The 15133-nt window shown below is 54.3% G+C and overlaps 2 protein-coding genes across 2 annotated transcripts; one reads left to right on the top strand and one right to left on the bottom strand.

The window, feature by feature from the left end:
• Positions 1-2288: 2288 nt before the first annotated feature.
• On the bottom strand, positions 2289-3074 carry DUSP18 (dual specificity phosphatase 18). Its single transcript, XM_052797985.1, is given in 5 exon segments — positions 2289-2644; positions 2647-2701; positions 2703-2823; positions 2825-2918; positions 3035-3074. Coding segments are annotated over 5 exon segments (543 nt in total). The 3' UTR covers positions 2289-2411.
• Positions 3075-3102: 28 nt separating this feature from the next.
• LOC128146555 (uncharacterized) lies at positions 3103-5930 on the top strand. Its single transcript, XM_052797987.1, has 3 exons — positions 3103-3268; positions 3337-3515; positions 5543-5930. The coding sequence occupies exons 1-3, from the start codon at positions 3103-3105 to the stop codon at positions 5798-5800; spliced, it is 603 nt and encodes a 200-aa protein (XP_052653947.1). The 3' UTR covers positions 5801-5930.
• Positions 5931-15133: the final 9203 nt, after the last annotated feature.

Below are 15133 nucleotides of genomic sequence, written 5' to 3' on the forward strand. Positions count from 1 at the left end.
TGTAGCTGCGTTTCCAAAAGTTGAAATCACATGAGCTTAAAGACATTTTTAAAGTCATATACTTTGTTTTTATAACATAACTTTACATCATAAAGTAGGCGTATAAGATACAAACTTTTAAGGTGGTTATAATAGTGTGCTAATTACTGTATGCATAACATAAGATCGCTATATAAAAACTTAAGCGATCCACAGGCTGTTGTGAAACACAGATGGTGCCTTGGTGGCAACCTAAGCCAGAACGAGAGCTTGGTTCAGCAGGTTCGGGTGTGAGGGTGCAGGTGTCTCACCTGGGTTCTAATGGCTGCGAAGCAAAAGGTGTTCAGGAAAGAGCTGGCAGCAGCATCACCACCCCTATACCTCCCCACTTCTCTTGAGAGTTGCGTTCAAACTGAGATGCTCACCCTTGGTGCTATGCTGCAGCCGTGCCCGTGCTTGGCTGTGTACACCGCCGAGCTGGATCTGGCCTCCCACCCAACTTCCCAGCTTGGCCTTGGACCTGCCTCATCGCCGTGGACTTGCCAGGCGGTCGGGATTCCCACTTCAACGAGCCTCCATCCACTTCCATCCACGCAAAGTCCCTGGTCTCCCCCCCCTCGGACAGCAGGTACCTGTGCCTGGGACCCAGCCAGTGGTGCCCTCCACGGCTGGCACACAAGAGCCAGACGTCTGCAGGACCTGCTAGGGCTGGCGGCATCGTTGTTCTCCGTCGGGGAAGCCTGGTGTTCCACTGGAAAGCTGGAGTAGAGGGGCTGGGGATGACTCTACAGTCACCAGCTGCACCCTTGTCTGGTCAGAGATCCAGTCTGAGAAGCAGCGAGGCCCCAGGTGGTCACACAGCACACGGGGCTCCTCCAAGAGGTCTGCCATGTCTCCGATGCTCTCTGTGATACCTGTGCACCCAACCAGCTCGTTCTGTCCTTTTCCTTTAATGTTTCTGTTTTCCAAGAGGAACTTCTTACGTGTCCATGAGGAGTCGGGTCTTTGCTCTGCTTCTAGAAAGTGCTTTGGGAGAAAAGCAATACACTCAAAGGAAGGCAAGGCTCTTCGTCACCCACCACAGCTATCGCTTGAGCTGCTTTGAGACCTGCAGAGAGGTAGTTTGCCAGGTTGCTCTTTGTGGGTGTGGAGGAGCACTCCCAAAGTGCCATTGGTAGGATAGAATCATAGAATCACAGAATCATTTAGGTTGGAAAAGACCTTTAGGATCATCGAGTCCAACCGTTAACCTAACACTGCCAGGTCCACCACTAAACCATGTCCCTAAGCACCACATCTACATGTCTTTTAAATAACTCCAGGGATGGTGACTCAACCACTTCCCTGGGCAGCCTGTTCCAATGCCTGACAACCCTTTTGGTGAAGAAATTTTCCTAATATCCAATCTAAACCACCCCTGGCGCAACTTGAGGCCATTTCCTCTAGTCCTATCGCTTGTTACCTGGGAAAAGAGACCGACACCCACCTTGCTATAACCCCTCCAACCAACTGGGGCTGTAGGACCCCCTCATGCTGACCCAGGGGCTGTGGGACCCCTCACACACACACATGCCAGCCTGGGGCCCCCGACTCCCGCCTGAACCGGGTCTGTTATTGCCACTCAGGACAGAGCTGCTGGAGCTGAAAACTTCATGCTGTGATAAACCAGAATTAATACACGGTTTGCTGCTGAGCGATGTCAAAGTGTGCCCAGATCAGGCTTCTAGTTCATAACGACATGATGACCTCGCCTCAATGATTCAAACTGACAGCAGGCTTCCTCTTATTGCTCCCACCTTGACTTCCCAGCCCACCAGGAGTAAATGGGGTTCTTTCTGAGCAGCGAGCAGCTCACCCAAATAACCACGGACCTCCCAAGGCACCTTCTGAAGAAGGGTTGGGGCAATCAGGTGGGGGAAGAGAAAGGGTCAGATAGTGGAAAGCAGGACATCCTTGGGTCTCTCCCAACCGGGGCTGCTGGAGTCTGCGTTGTTGCGCAGCAGATGACTGGACTTAGGGTTGCTGTCTCAAAATGCAAAGTCATATCCCAGTTAGGAAAAACAAACGTTGGTAAAACTCCAAATATCCTGACTCACAGCTAGTTTCTGTCCTGTTTTAGGAGCACAGTTTGTGCTGGAATAAAACAACACTCTCTAAACACGTGATGGTGTCAGAGTTACTGTCAGGACCCTCATACGAATTAAGTGTGAAAACTAACTGCATAGTTTAAACTGGCTTGATTTTATTTATAGTAAACCCCACTACTTGCTGGTTGTATTGCCAATCCCCTGTACTTTCAGCGGCAGAGACTTCATGTCCCAACCCCCTTAGAAGAGAATAGTTTATTTTCAACGCTCCGGCATGGATCTGGAAGAACTGCCGTTGGCTTTCCCTCGGTTTCTTGCCAAGAGGTCACAACAGCTCATCTCTACTCAGAGCAGCAGCATTACTCTTACTTCATTTTCATAAACATCGGGTATCATCCGTGACAGAGAACTGACCGTTTGGAGCCTGTCGACACCAAAGAGTTTGTACTCATAGTAAATGAGCTGCTGCCAGAAGCCGTTGTTGGGACGTATGATGGGACGGCAAGACTCGACCCAGGCGTGGGCGCCTGCCAGGGATGCGGAGTGGTGCTTCAGGAGACAGGCCAAGCAGACGGTGGGGACCTGCTCACCCCAGCAGTGCAGTGCAGCAGTGTCCAGCCCCCACGTGTCCCCAGCGCTGTGGATTTTAGCTGCCATGGAGTCGAAGCACCTGGAGATGCGGGCGGCGGGGCCATCCATCACAGGGATGCGCAGGTACTCGACGTCGGGACAGAGGGTGTTCACCGCCTCCAGGGTTGTGGATGACCGTGCTGGTGCGGTGGCTGAAGAGCAGGAGGTGGCTGTTGGTGGCCACCGTGTCACCGAGGTAGAGGATGGAGGCGATCTGGGGTGCTGGGGCAGGGCTCCCAGAGCCACTGCCGTTGGGGTGCGCTGGTTGTGCCTAGAAATACCTGTAGAAATACACCCAGCCCTGTCCCCCCGCCGCGTGCCAGCCTGCCGGGCCCCACTGCCCGGCAGCTCCGGGGGGGTCAGGGCCGAGCCCCCCATGGCAACCACCGATGCGCACGCAACGACGATGGCCATGGAGGAGCAGGGCGGCACGCAGCCTCGCCTCACCTTCTTCCCACCGCCCCAGAGCCGGCAGCTCAGCGGGCCCCGGTGCGGGGTCGGGGGAACCCTCACACCGTCCTGGGGCTGCGGGACCCTCACAATGGCTGGGGGACCCCTCACAGCAGGCTGGGGTTGGGGGGCTCGTCACGCCATCCTGGGGCTGGGGGACATCTTACGTGGGTTGGGGCTGTGGGAACAGGTCGGTGGGGGGGGCTCGGCACCCCCCTGCACCCTGCTGTGTGTGACACGAAGCCCCCTCTCACCCGGAGCAGCTCTGCAGACTTGGACCTCGACCCGGACAGCCATGTGCCCGACAGCTCCCTGCCCAACTCCGCCAGCCGCGCCGGCCGCCATGCCCTGCTGCTGCTGGAGAAGAAGGTGAAGGTCTCCACTCCCCTCTTGACTCCACCAGCACTGCCCCCCGGGATGGGGTTCACGGCCCCCTCCGGCACAAGGGGAGGGTTTGTTCTGCCTTTGGCTGCTGGTGGATGTGTCTTGGAAAAGGAGAGGGAGATCCCCCTCCTCTGAAGAGGTTGGCAGCAAGAGCCGCAGGTGACACGAGGCTGGAGGAACGGCTTGTGCAAATGCTCGGGTCTCAGTTCCTCAGAGTCCTTAAATCGTTGCTTAAGTCCTCAGTCCTTGGGTCTTCATTCTGCTGGATCAGGACGTGGGTGCCAAGGCTCTCTTCAGAGGAGCGGGAAGCAAATGGTTGCGGGACGGGCAGCTATCAGTTCTTGGGCCACCTTCCACATGAATGGCTGCACCTCCATCCTGACCTCAGGACACAGCTGCCATATCCTATCTGCAGGTCAACTGTGTTTTGGAAAGATAAGCTACAGGCGTCGTCGGCCATGGACTTAACCTGGACTTAGATGTCGTTCCTACGATATCTAGGGAGACCAAGGGTAAATTATCAGAAATGGGTGAAGCGCTGACGTGTGACTTCCCAGCAGGGAGGGAACTAGGCAAAGGTTTTGCAACACTTAGCAGCCCAATCCCCCCTTTAGTGCTTCTCACTTTGAGTCCAGCAGTAACGGGTTAATTCGCAATAGCAGGTGAGATAGTCTCTCCTGCGGGAACGCGCGGAATGCCGGATTGAGTCTATAAACTCAGAACTGGGATTTAGGGTGGCATTAGACATACCTGGACCTTCACGCACTGAGTAGTTCCCTTCAGCTCACCTCTCTGCTCCCGCGCAGCCATGCTTTTCGTCCTTGGTACCCAGCCAGCACCACCTGAATCCTCTCCCCTCACCTTACTGCATATATCCCAAGGAACTTTGCCTTCCTGCTCTGGTCAGAAACCCCAAGCATCATGATTTCAGCAGTTTTTCAGTTTAAATCAAAGCTTTATAACACAGGGCTGCAAAGTCCACCCTCTTGACTGTTTCTGGCAGAACTGTAGGGTCCTGCCGGGGTCTGGCTCTGTGCGTGAGTGAGCCTGCTTAGGCAATAAACTGTGCAGCCCTGTAGCAGTTAGTAGTGAGAACAAGGAAAAAATCTTACCTGGCTTCACCTCTCAAGTGAGGTTTGCTCAAATAAGAAAGTCTAATACAGAAATTAATGTCTGATGGTTTCAACTCCCAGCGTCTCTTGCTAAAATCTGTACTTGAGACATGAACTAGTGACACTAACGTGTCCCGACTGAAGGTTTCTTTCTGCTGTCATGGGAATGGTGTTCCCTAATCCCTTACCTCAGTGGACTGACGGTAACCTCTAGGTAGCTGTGTGCTGAGGAGATCCCCCTGGCCTGCAAACATTTATGGTGTGCGAGTTTCAAGACCTCGGGGCAGTGCAGCCGCTGTGAGTGAATTAGCTCTAGGCTACAACCAAGCCCCAAGCTGTGTTGTGATGCCTGGTTTGGCCCTGCAGCGCAGGTGTGCTCTGGGTTTGTGCCACGCACGCGGACAGGTTTCTGTTCACCATCAAGAGACCCTTACAGCTGGAGAGACTGCATGCCTGCATGGAAGCATGGAAACCCGTGCGACACCTGTGGTGCGTGGGTGACACAGAGCTCGTTAGCTTGCGCAGTAAATTCTGGTTGAGAGCCCACTCAAACCAGATGACGACATTGTCATCGGTTGGTTTTATAACGTGGGCTTTTTGTTATTGGTGTGATGGATTGGGTCTGAGATGCAAGAATGTGACTACTGTCCCCCAGACCTGCTTCTTACAGTAGTGTGAAGTGAATTGTAGTCAAGGAGGCAGGATGATGTGAGTAATCTTTTTCAGACCAATGTTTAGAGTGATACTTAGGAATGTTGGAGCTTTTTCCTTGGAGGTCACCTTGACCATAGTAAGGGATGTGGCAGGATGTCTCTCTTCCCAAAGACAATCATCACTTTGGAATTCTGTATTTCATGGTTAGGATAGTGGCTATAAGGTCTTACGTTTGCTTTTGTAAAGGTAAAACACTTTGAAGAGGCCAAAAAGAAGACTGAACGTTTCCACAAACATTTACAGCAGCAGTTTTTGAAAGAACAGGAGAGAAAGATGGTGCGGAGGAAGAAGGCATCTGAAAGGTTTGAAAAATCACTGGAAGTGTTCAGCCGCGGAAGTGGGAAGTCACCCGTCCCTCCCGCAGGTGGTTTGTCTGCGAGTGAAGTGACGCCCTTGGAACATGCAGCTGCTACTGACCGAGAAGGGACCAAGAGACACGTCTAGAGAGCTCCTCCTGCAGGATGTCCCAGCGCTCCGGCCCATGTCTGGCCAACCTACTTGAATTTTCAGTTTGTCCTTTTAGGAAGCTAACGCTCGGTCCTGTTACAGCAATAAACCAGCACGATCCCTCGCTCTCTCTCGTGTTGCTGCCCATTTACCTTTCAAATCGGTGGGGCTGCTGTGGTTAGAGGGCCATGGGCTGCGGACAATTCAGGGAGCGGTGTGGCAGCCACAGGAGTAAAACACCTCTTCAATGGACTGGTTTCCTCTGAGGCAATAGAAAAGTGATGTGAAAGGGATAGAGTTTTTTTCTTGGCTTTTGCCTTTAGAAAGGATCCAAACAACATGTTTCACAGCTCGGTGGATTTCCAGAAATGTTATCAGAGGTTCAGGGAGGGTAAGTGAATCCGTCATTGTGGAAAAAGAAGAGGGATTGGTGACTTAAGAAGCTTAGGAGAAAAAAAACAAGGAATGGAGTATTGAAGGAGAGTGCCTCAGGGCCCTGAAGAAGTGGGTAAGCGTCAGCAGCAGATTGAGAAGGTGGTTGTAGGCAAGTAGAACTGATCCACTTTCTTCTTCCCTTTTCCCAAACCAGAGACGTTCAGAGTGACCGTTGAGTCCCCCCCAGTAGGATGGAATACAGCTTATCGTGGGAGTGCAGAGCTGGAGAGATTGACATCATCCACTCTGGCCTCTGCGGTGCTGTAACATGAAGTATATTTTGACTATCCTTGAAAAACGTGCATCTAAACTGTTTTTAAAAAACTCACAGTAAAGGAGATGCTACAGTTTCTCGAGGTGGCCTGGTTTTTCAGCCAGCATTGCAATGTTGGGGTTTTTATAACATAAACCTTTTTTTGCTTGAAATGAAGCTGATCATTTTTTTGTTTTGCAGTGGCCTTGAGGGAATAATTGCATGTTGGAAGATTGCTGTCATGTCCTCACTCAGTTTTTTCTTCACTGGATTAAAAAATGTTCAGTAACTTCAAGCTGTCCCCCTCAGTTGGGATTTCTAAAGAGACTTTTCACGACTAATACGAGAGGCATACCTCAGACATCAGGACAGCATGCCTGGCAAGTTACGCTCCAGTGCTCAAAAGTCTGGAGGCATCAGGCCTTGACGATGAAATACTGCTTCTCAATTTACTGTACAACTATTTTTTTAAAGAAACAACAAACTTTTCCCTAACCTCTGGCTCTTGAAACAGTAAATAATTCTGTTTCTTATTCCTTAAAGCTTTTCCATAATTCAGCCAGACTCAGACACCTGGCAACATTACACATGATGATAACTAAAAATCTTAGACTGGAAGGTGCCTGGCAAGCCTGACTTTAGGGGCAGTGCCTTCCATCTCTGGGACACCTCAGCAATAATAGGCCACCTGCTATGGCCTTGCCTTATGAGGGCTTGCAGCTGTCTAAAGGCATCCTCTCAAACTGTCTCCAGAGGATGCTTCATAGACATGATTCAGGTGCTGAAAGGCTATAGAAACACTGAATAGAAAATCAGTGTTTGGCACCTGAATTGGCTTCAAACCACAGATCTATAAAGTCTTGTTTTTCTTGAGTACTTAAGGCATCTTCTTGTTGTCTTTCCTTCTTACACCTGTGATAAATCTGCCCTGCATACTGTCCTCTCCATGGACAGATCCTTCCTTCCTGACTTCACCCACGGACAGCCTGCCTCCACCATGCTGCTGCCCGGATCCTGCACCAGACCTTAGTGATGACACCCAGCTGGAAAAAGAAATTACCAGCAGAGTTAACTGCCTAGCAGCCTGCATCTGCATATTTTGCCTGCTATGTTTGTCCAGGAAAATGTGGATCTTTTGCTCACCATGACAGTCGCTGGACAGGACAGAGAGTAAATGCCTTTGGTCATGCTGGCAGCAGTGACAGACTGGTGTCTACCTACATCAGTTGGCTTGAGTAGCACTGAAACCCAAGAAGAGATGCGTTGAGGTGAAAAGCAAGGAAATGCCCACAAGCAAATAATGCAGTACATTTTTAGAGAGGAGCCTGGAGGTTGTTACCCAGGGGTGACCTGTGCTGGCCACCCCCGGAGTTTTCCTTGTGGGAAGATGCTGTGAGAAAAGGACTGGTTGAAAACCAACTGAGAGCTTCTGGATTTGGTCCAGACATTCGTGTGTTACCACGCAACACTTCAGCTATTGTTTGAATACTGCCTGGAGCTCTTGGCTCTGTCAGCTGTGAAATGTGCCATCCAGCCAAAAGTGCACCCAGGCTCCTGTATCCCATCTATTCCAGCTCTCAGCAGTCTGGGCTGCGGCAGACCTGCCCTCCATGGCCTTTGGACTCTGCTGTACGTGTCTGGCCTCCGCAGCATGCCGGGGCAGCAAGTCTCAGCGTTTAATAATGCAATGTCAAAAAACAGTCCCTCTAGTTAGTTGTAAACCTACTATCTGGGCAAATTCACCATGTGCCCCCAGTTCTTGTGTTACGACAAGCAGTGAATGACCGCTCATTTGTTGCCTCCCCATTTTCTGATTTCAGAGTCCTTGGCTTTGTTCCCCCCTCCATCAAGCTCCTCTCCGACATCGGGTGGTTTCAGCTGGGCTCTGCTGTTCAGCCAGCCCAGGAGCAGTTCGTCCCTGTTGCTACAGTAATAGCTGCATCCATCCATCTCCCAAACGGCACCCACCCCGTGCGCGGGGGGGTCCCCAAGCGGTGCCTGGCACGCAGCAGCACCCTGACAGGAGCAGGGGATGTCCCTCCGCTCTTGCTGTGGAAGCAGAGGGGCTGCGGGGCTCTGTCTAACGGTGGTCCTCTGTGCGGAGGTTACAGGGACAGGGTTCAGCCCCTCCGAGCACCTCGCCGTCCATCCTGTGCGGGGAGAAGCCAGTCACCAGTCGTCATTTCTCCAGTTCGCCAGCTCAGCGCTGTCCTTGATCCCACCATCCCCACGGCAGGAGTCAGCCCTTGCACACAGCAGCCGTTCCCAGTGCGAAGACCACCAGGCGTGGGGTGATGCCTGGCCCCGTTTGCCCTCGCCTCACCAACCTCCCCAGCCCCGTGGCCTTGAAACCAGTGGAACTGCTGGAGCCATACTGTTTGCCGTGATGGGCTGTGGATGTTAGCTGGTCCCTGGACCTGGCTCTGCAGGGGCCGGGCGCCTGTGCTGATGGAGCCCTGGGTGGGCCAGCCCCACACGCATTCCTGCTCGGCAAAGCGAGGAAGGAGCTGACATGTGCCTGGGAGACCAGAGGTTGCGACTTGCCGCAGACTCAGCAGGCAGATGCCAGTCAAAATCACACACTGATCTGAGTTGCCCCCGACACCCCCAGGGAGATTTTCCTCTCCAAGAGCTGGTCTTATCGCTGCCCACAGCTGACTGCAGATGGTGCTGCTGGCTGAGCCAGTGTCCCTTTTCAGCCACGCTTCTCCTGCCATCCCACTTCCAGCCTGGGGCTCTCAAGCTTCTTGCTTTGCACAGCCAGCTCAGCGCCTCCAGCCCTCCCGTCTCCCCCCTTTTAAAAGTCAGTTTGCTGAGAGCTTACAATAATCCCACTACACCTGACCCCTCAGCAGACTCCTTACTGCAGGGACTCAATGGTTTCTCTGTTTAGGTACAGCGGAGGTGGAGGCAACGCTGGTTTGATCAGGAAAGACTCCCCAGCTCCAGCGCTCCACCGCGGGGAGCCCCGAGGCGTACCTCTTGCCTCTTGGATGGGAGAGGACCGTTCACCTTGGCACAGACTGGCGAGGTCTGTGTTTTCAGCCAGAGGTGGAAGGAATGCGGAGCTGTGTCAGCGCAATGCTCATCACTTGGAACAGGCAATGCTTGGAGCAGAGGGGGATAGTATTGGCTGCGCACACCTTCTCCAGGGGAGCAGCTCAAGCCAGAGCTGTAGGGCAGGTGCCATCCAGGATTGGATGAATTATCAAAGCAGCCCAGGACACCAGCACTGAGACGTAACCCATCTGTCCCCTCCCTGCAGCTCTGATCTCAGCATGTAGAAGCAAACAGACAGGATCTGGGCAGAGATCTGGGCCCTTTCCTCACCTAAGAGGCTCCAAGGAGAGAAGGAGCTGATACATCCAGGGTTTGGCACACTGTACAGAGTGCTCACAGATGCCCTCGGGCAGCGTTAAAAGAGGCAGGTGACTCTTGCCTGTAGCCCCATGCAGGCAAGACCTAGTACAGACAGTGTCATGGGCAGGTGGGAGCGGTTTGGTTCAGCCTCATCACTGGGCAGCACTGCCTGCGTTCAGCTTAACAGCCAGCTCTCCTGCCTGCCCACGTGCTCAAGCTTGGACCACAAATGTAATATTAACAGTGTATGTTCACTGAACACTAAATCACAGGAGCTTGCAATGACCTGGAACAAGCTTTGTAAACCCCTGAGATGAATGTGCAGTTGAAAAGAAATAGCAGCTCCTGCGCGCCCCTCCGGAGACCAGCACTGCAGCTACACTGGGCTTGTTTTATGTGCATGCTGCATCATTATTATCCTCCAGAGCTGCAAGAGGCTAGCAGGAAACGTAGCCCAAGAAGCAAAATGTTAGCTGCTGCCTGCTGTCTGCCTGGGTTCCCAGCAGCAGCAGATACTGCTACTCCTTTGAGATGACTCCTGCACCGGAGTTGTCTTCCTGCCTGAAGCCATGGAGGAGGCAAAAGGGTCAAAGTTTCTTGTTCTGCACATAGCAGCACATGGCCTGTTCCCCAGCATCTCCCCCAGGCAGGGGACAGGGCTGGGTGTCCTGTCTTCTCCTGGAGAGAGGCAGAGAGGCAGAGTCAATGGGACCTTGCCCTGCAGCAGATGCTGGCCATGTGGGAGCGGGCAGCGCTGGAGCTATGCAGGCAGACGAGCTCCGCTCCTGAAGGAGAATCCTGTAACAGGTAGGGCAGAAAGGCTGGAAAGCACCGGGATCCCTTGTGGAACCAGCCTTTTTGAGTATGGTGAGAAGGCGCAGGGCAGTCAGCAAACCCCAGGACACATATCCGTGGTCTGCCGACTATGTGCTGGAGGGATCTGCTCCTTCCAGCCTGGGTCTGGAGAGCAGTGGGTAAAGCACGCAGCCGCAGGGCCAGTGATACCTCCCTGCCCGCTCCTGCTGTCCCCATTGCCCTCCAGCGGTCCCCTCTGACCGATGGCTATGAAATTGCCACTCCTCGCAATCTGCTTTTTGTTTAAATTTCCCCCAGGGGCTGGACAGGTCTCCTCTTCCAGCTCAGCCAGTTTTGCTGTGCTGCCATGCCTGGTCAAGCAGCTCCACCACTTCATCCCAGTGGTGCCCCTCGGTATGACGAGTCTCCTGTCCTGTGCGCAACCAAGGACCACTCCGGGCCCGTCTGCCTGGGGGCCGCCACAGAAACAGGAGCTATTATCCCCAAAGTGGTGCTTGAGAAGCCCTGTCATGTTTTAGCTAACCTACATTCAACCCTAAATTAGCTGGCGAGGGAACCAGGGGGTGCAGGTCATAGCCGATCCTGCATGTAGCAAGAGTGATGATATGTTCCCTCTCCCTCTGCCAAGAAATAAGCACTGAGAAAAGGGCCTGACGCTGTTATTTTTTATGATGTTTCCAGAGCCCCGCTTGAGCCTTTCTGGCAGGCTCTGGGTGCCAGGGGAAGTGCAGACTCCTTCCCACCTGCTCACGATACAGACGAGGAGCACGTCATCCCACTGACGGCAAGGCATGGGAACAAGCGAACACAAGCTGGAGCTGCAGTCGGGCCACGGTCAGGGATCAGTCAGCCCCGCAGATTGCCCCGGGGCTTGGTGTGGTGCCAGAGCTCCACATTCCCAGCAGAGCGTGATGCAAGGCTTGGCGCAGCTCAGCAGTCAGCGCAACTGGCTCCTGCCAGGGTGTCCTGAGGACGTAGCTCCTCATGCGGAGCTCTGTGCCAGGGTGGTGGCGGCCTGCGAGGTGCTCGCACGCCTCCGGACACAGCCTCTTCCAGCTCGGCCATGGAGCCCAGCGCTGAGGGCACCGCAGGAGTCTGTAGCTTCAGAGCTCCTGGCGTGCAAAGGAGCAGGAGAAGATGCTTTCCGTTGCATCCATGAAGCAGCTTCTTGCCCACCCTGTAGCTGTGCTTTGGCTGCAGCCAGAGCAAGGACGGTGGCAGGAGGGGACTGTCCCTACACTGACACCAGGTTGGGGTACTGTAGCCTGCAGCAAGGCATCATTGTGTGCTTCTGCTCTTTCGCCATCCCCCTCCCTGCTGTCCCTTCCCTTGTCCCATTCTTTGGCACCTCTGGCTCAGGGCAGTGATGCAGGCTGGTGGGTTTGGATGCAGCGAATTGTTTCAGGGTTGCAGCAGAAACAGGGAAATTATTTGGGGAAACCCAAGTTGGGCTGGATCATGGCCTTCCAAGCTGGTCGACCGAGCCTGCCTGCTCCCACGCGCTGAGCTTTGCTTCCCTTTGCCGCAGGGGAGAGGGATTCAGCATCTGGAGAGTGGTTCAGATGGGACCAGGGAGGTCTTCGATGTTTAGTCACAAGGCCTTTGTGTCTGAACACAGCTGGACTCAAACAGTGGGGGACTGTGTGCCTGGGCTGTACCTGCACCCAGGGTCTCTCAGCTCTCCCTCCCTGCTCGGACATGCCCTGCACCGCTCCCCTGCCCACATAGTTTAGATTCTTTGGCACCTCTGGCTCAGGGCAATGATGCAGGCTGGTGGGTTTGGATGCAGCGAATTGTTTCAGGATGGATCTGAGGTTTTTCTACATCCTGGATGAGGTGGGATTGACGCAGGTTCGGTGACGTTTCACCCAGCTCCCAAATCGACCTGGTTTCCTTCCTGGCAGAAGAGCTGCTGCTGGCCTGGAGCAGTGTGTGAAGCTGCAGGACGAGTCAGGCTGCTCTGGGCACGCGTCATCACCCCCATCTCCGCCTGCAAGTCTGGGATGTCTCTAACTACCCAAATCCAGGAGGGAGCTGCAGTGCTGCATGGGTCTTCCCTACTTGAGAGGATGTTTGGATGTGACCCACCGCTCCACCGTTTCCATCCTCTCTCCCTGTACGTCCCAAGGACCCTTCTGTCCCTTCGGACAAGCCATGCACACAGGGGCACAGGGGACTCTGGTGACAGTCACTAGGCAGTTGATCCCATCTCTGGGTCATGGCTGTAAGGAAGCCCCAGTCTGCATTTCTTGGAGAGCAGTGACCCATTTCAAATGAAGCAATCAAGACACTCTTCAGCTTTTGGAAAGAAAAAGACATTCTTTTCAAGACAGATTTATTTGCCAAAATGTCTGCAGGGCAAGTGGCAGCCTTTCACGGGGGTCAAGGTTCACCCCTGAAGTCCCTGTCAGGAAAAGCAGCAGCTCTCCACGTCTCAAGGGCTGCTTCTCTTTGCTGTGATGACTGCTGTGAAGGAAAGAGAAAACTGACAGCGTATCGTCTTTGTAATCTTACAGCCCCACTGTGCTTAAATCCCATGTCTCCTGATCACCCTGCAGCTGGGAAATCATGGATCCGCTGGATCTGGATCCAGCGTGATCACAAGATCTTATCTGCCAAATTAGAGCATGAGAAGGTGTTTCTGGACAGCTCTGTGCTTTCGCTGGAGGCTGAGGGACAGCCTGTCCCAGACTTGCAGTTAGAGCAAGCAGGCTCTAACCCACAGCAGGCTGGATCTCTACCAGCTTAGGGTTTGTGCCAGCGGCTGCAGCGTTTTTGACCCAAGCTCGGCCTTAGCCTCACACTGCATCCTGGTGTTGCCTTTGAATCGGTGCTTTGGATGGCTTGCTGAGGGCAGGAGGTGGCCCATGTGTGGCACTGCTTCCCCAGCCAGGTAATGACCCAGATATGTCCAGTTTGACACCCCAGAGCCGACACAGGCCTGCTCCCTCCTCCCTCTCCGCAGCTCTGCCCTCCTCCTGCGTCTCTGCCAGACCCCCGGTCCCGCTCTGTACGGGGGGGGCAGCAGACCTGGGCAAGCCTGGCCCCTCCATGGGTGTCCTCTCATCCATCCTCACCAGTTCCAGGCCTTAAAAGTCTGGCCCTGGTAGTCCCACTGCATCTCCCATCACCAGACCCTAATTTGCTTTGTGCAGGGCAATAATTAATAACCAGCGATGTGCTGGACCAGTGGGCACAGTCCCCAGTGCTGGAGATTTATTCACGGGCTCGGACATGCTATGCACAGAAATAAAAGGGACCGCTCACGCGAGGAAAGGGCTGCGCGGCGCTGGGCTGGCCGAGACCTGGGACGAGGCTGCCCGTGGGTGCCACAGCCGCTGTGCCACTGCTTCATCCTCGTTCCTGCCCCCGAGGACAGAGCTGGCATCGCCGGCAGCCCGGGCTGGCGTTCGGCACTTTGCCAAGGTTCCTCCTGGAAACCAAAGCCCTCCTCTCCCCGAACGCGTCCTTCTCGCTGACCGCACTGCAGGGCGAGGGCAGGGCTCGCGCTCAGCTTTCAAGGGCCGACGTGTTCTTTGCAGACGTCGCTAATTCATGGGTAACCAGCTAATTGGGCATGTGCGGCATCGGCATTTTAATCCGCTGGAGTTTATTAGCATCTCTATGGCCCTGAATGCGGTCCTATAAAATCAGTCGTCTTTAATAGTAGAGCTAGGGTAATTTCTTTGTTGCTGGCGTTCTGACGTTCCAAATCCTCGTCAGACTCTACGTTCTGCCTGATTTAATATTGCAACACGGTCCGAACTCCCGTAACCCCGGCCTGCCCGAGGTGTGTGAACATGCCGTGCCCTCAGGGTATTTCAGCGCAGCGTGCCTGCCCGCCGGCAAGCTCTCCTTGGCAAAGGCCCCACGTCACAGCCCGTGGGTGCCGTGGACGGCTCTGCTGCCGATTCCCTCGTCCTCCCGACACCTCTGTCCGTCTGATTCCCTCGTCCTCTGTCTGTCTGTCCGGCGGACAGCCGGCGGGCCCTTCCCCATGCTCAGTGGCACAGCCAGCCCCCGCAGGGCTCCTGGACACCGACTCATTGACACACTCCCCCTACGTCATTTTTTCTCTTTGACAACTGGCCAGGGCCTGGGACATGCTTGATGTCGGGGGGTATAAAGTTTATTTTTCGGCTTATATTTAGGACTCTCAGGAATGCATTGCTGGGGAGCCCCGAGGGAACGCTGCTGTGAGCAGACGCTGCTCGGGACGCCTCTTCTCTGTCAGAAAACCAGAGCGGGATCCTTTCCCTCTCCACAGGCGCCAATTCCCTCCTCCCGGCTCCCCGCTCCCCGCCGCTCCTTTCGCCGGGCCCTCGGCCAGCAAGATGGCTACCCACGCCCCTCACGGCAGCTCGCCGCCCACGGGACGTCTCATTGGACAGCCGCGCTGCCCATCAAACGATCGGCGACGCTGAGGTGTTGGGGGCCGCACGGGGCGGGGCAAACGCTGTATCGCC

Source organism: Harpia harpyja, chromosome 9 (assembly GCF_026419915.1).
Source record: "Harpia harpyja isolate bHarHar1 chromosome 9, bHarHar1 primary haplotype, whole genome shotgun sequence".
In the NCBI taxonomy this organism is placed as follows: domain Eukaryota; kingdom Metazoa; phylum Chordata; class Aves; order Accipitriformes; family Accipitridae; genus Harpia; species Harpia harpyja.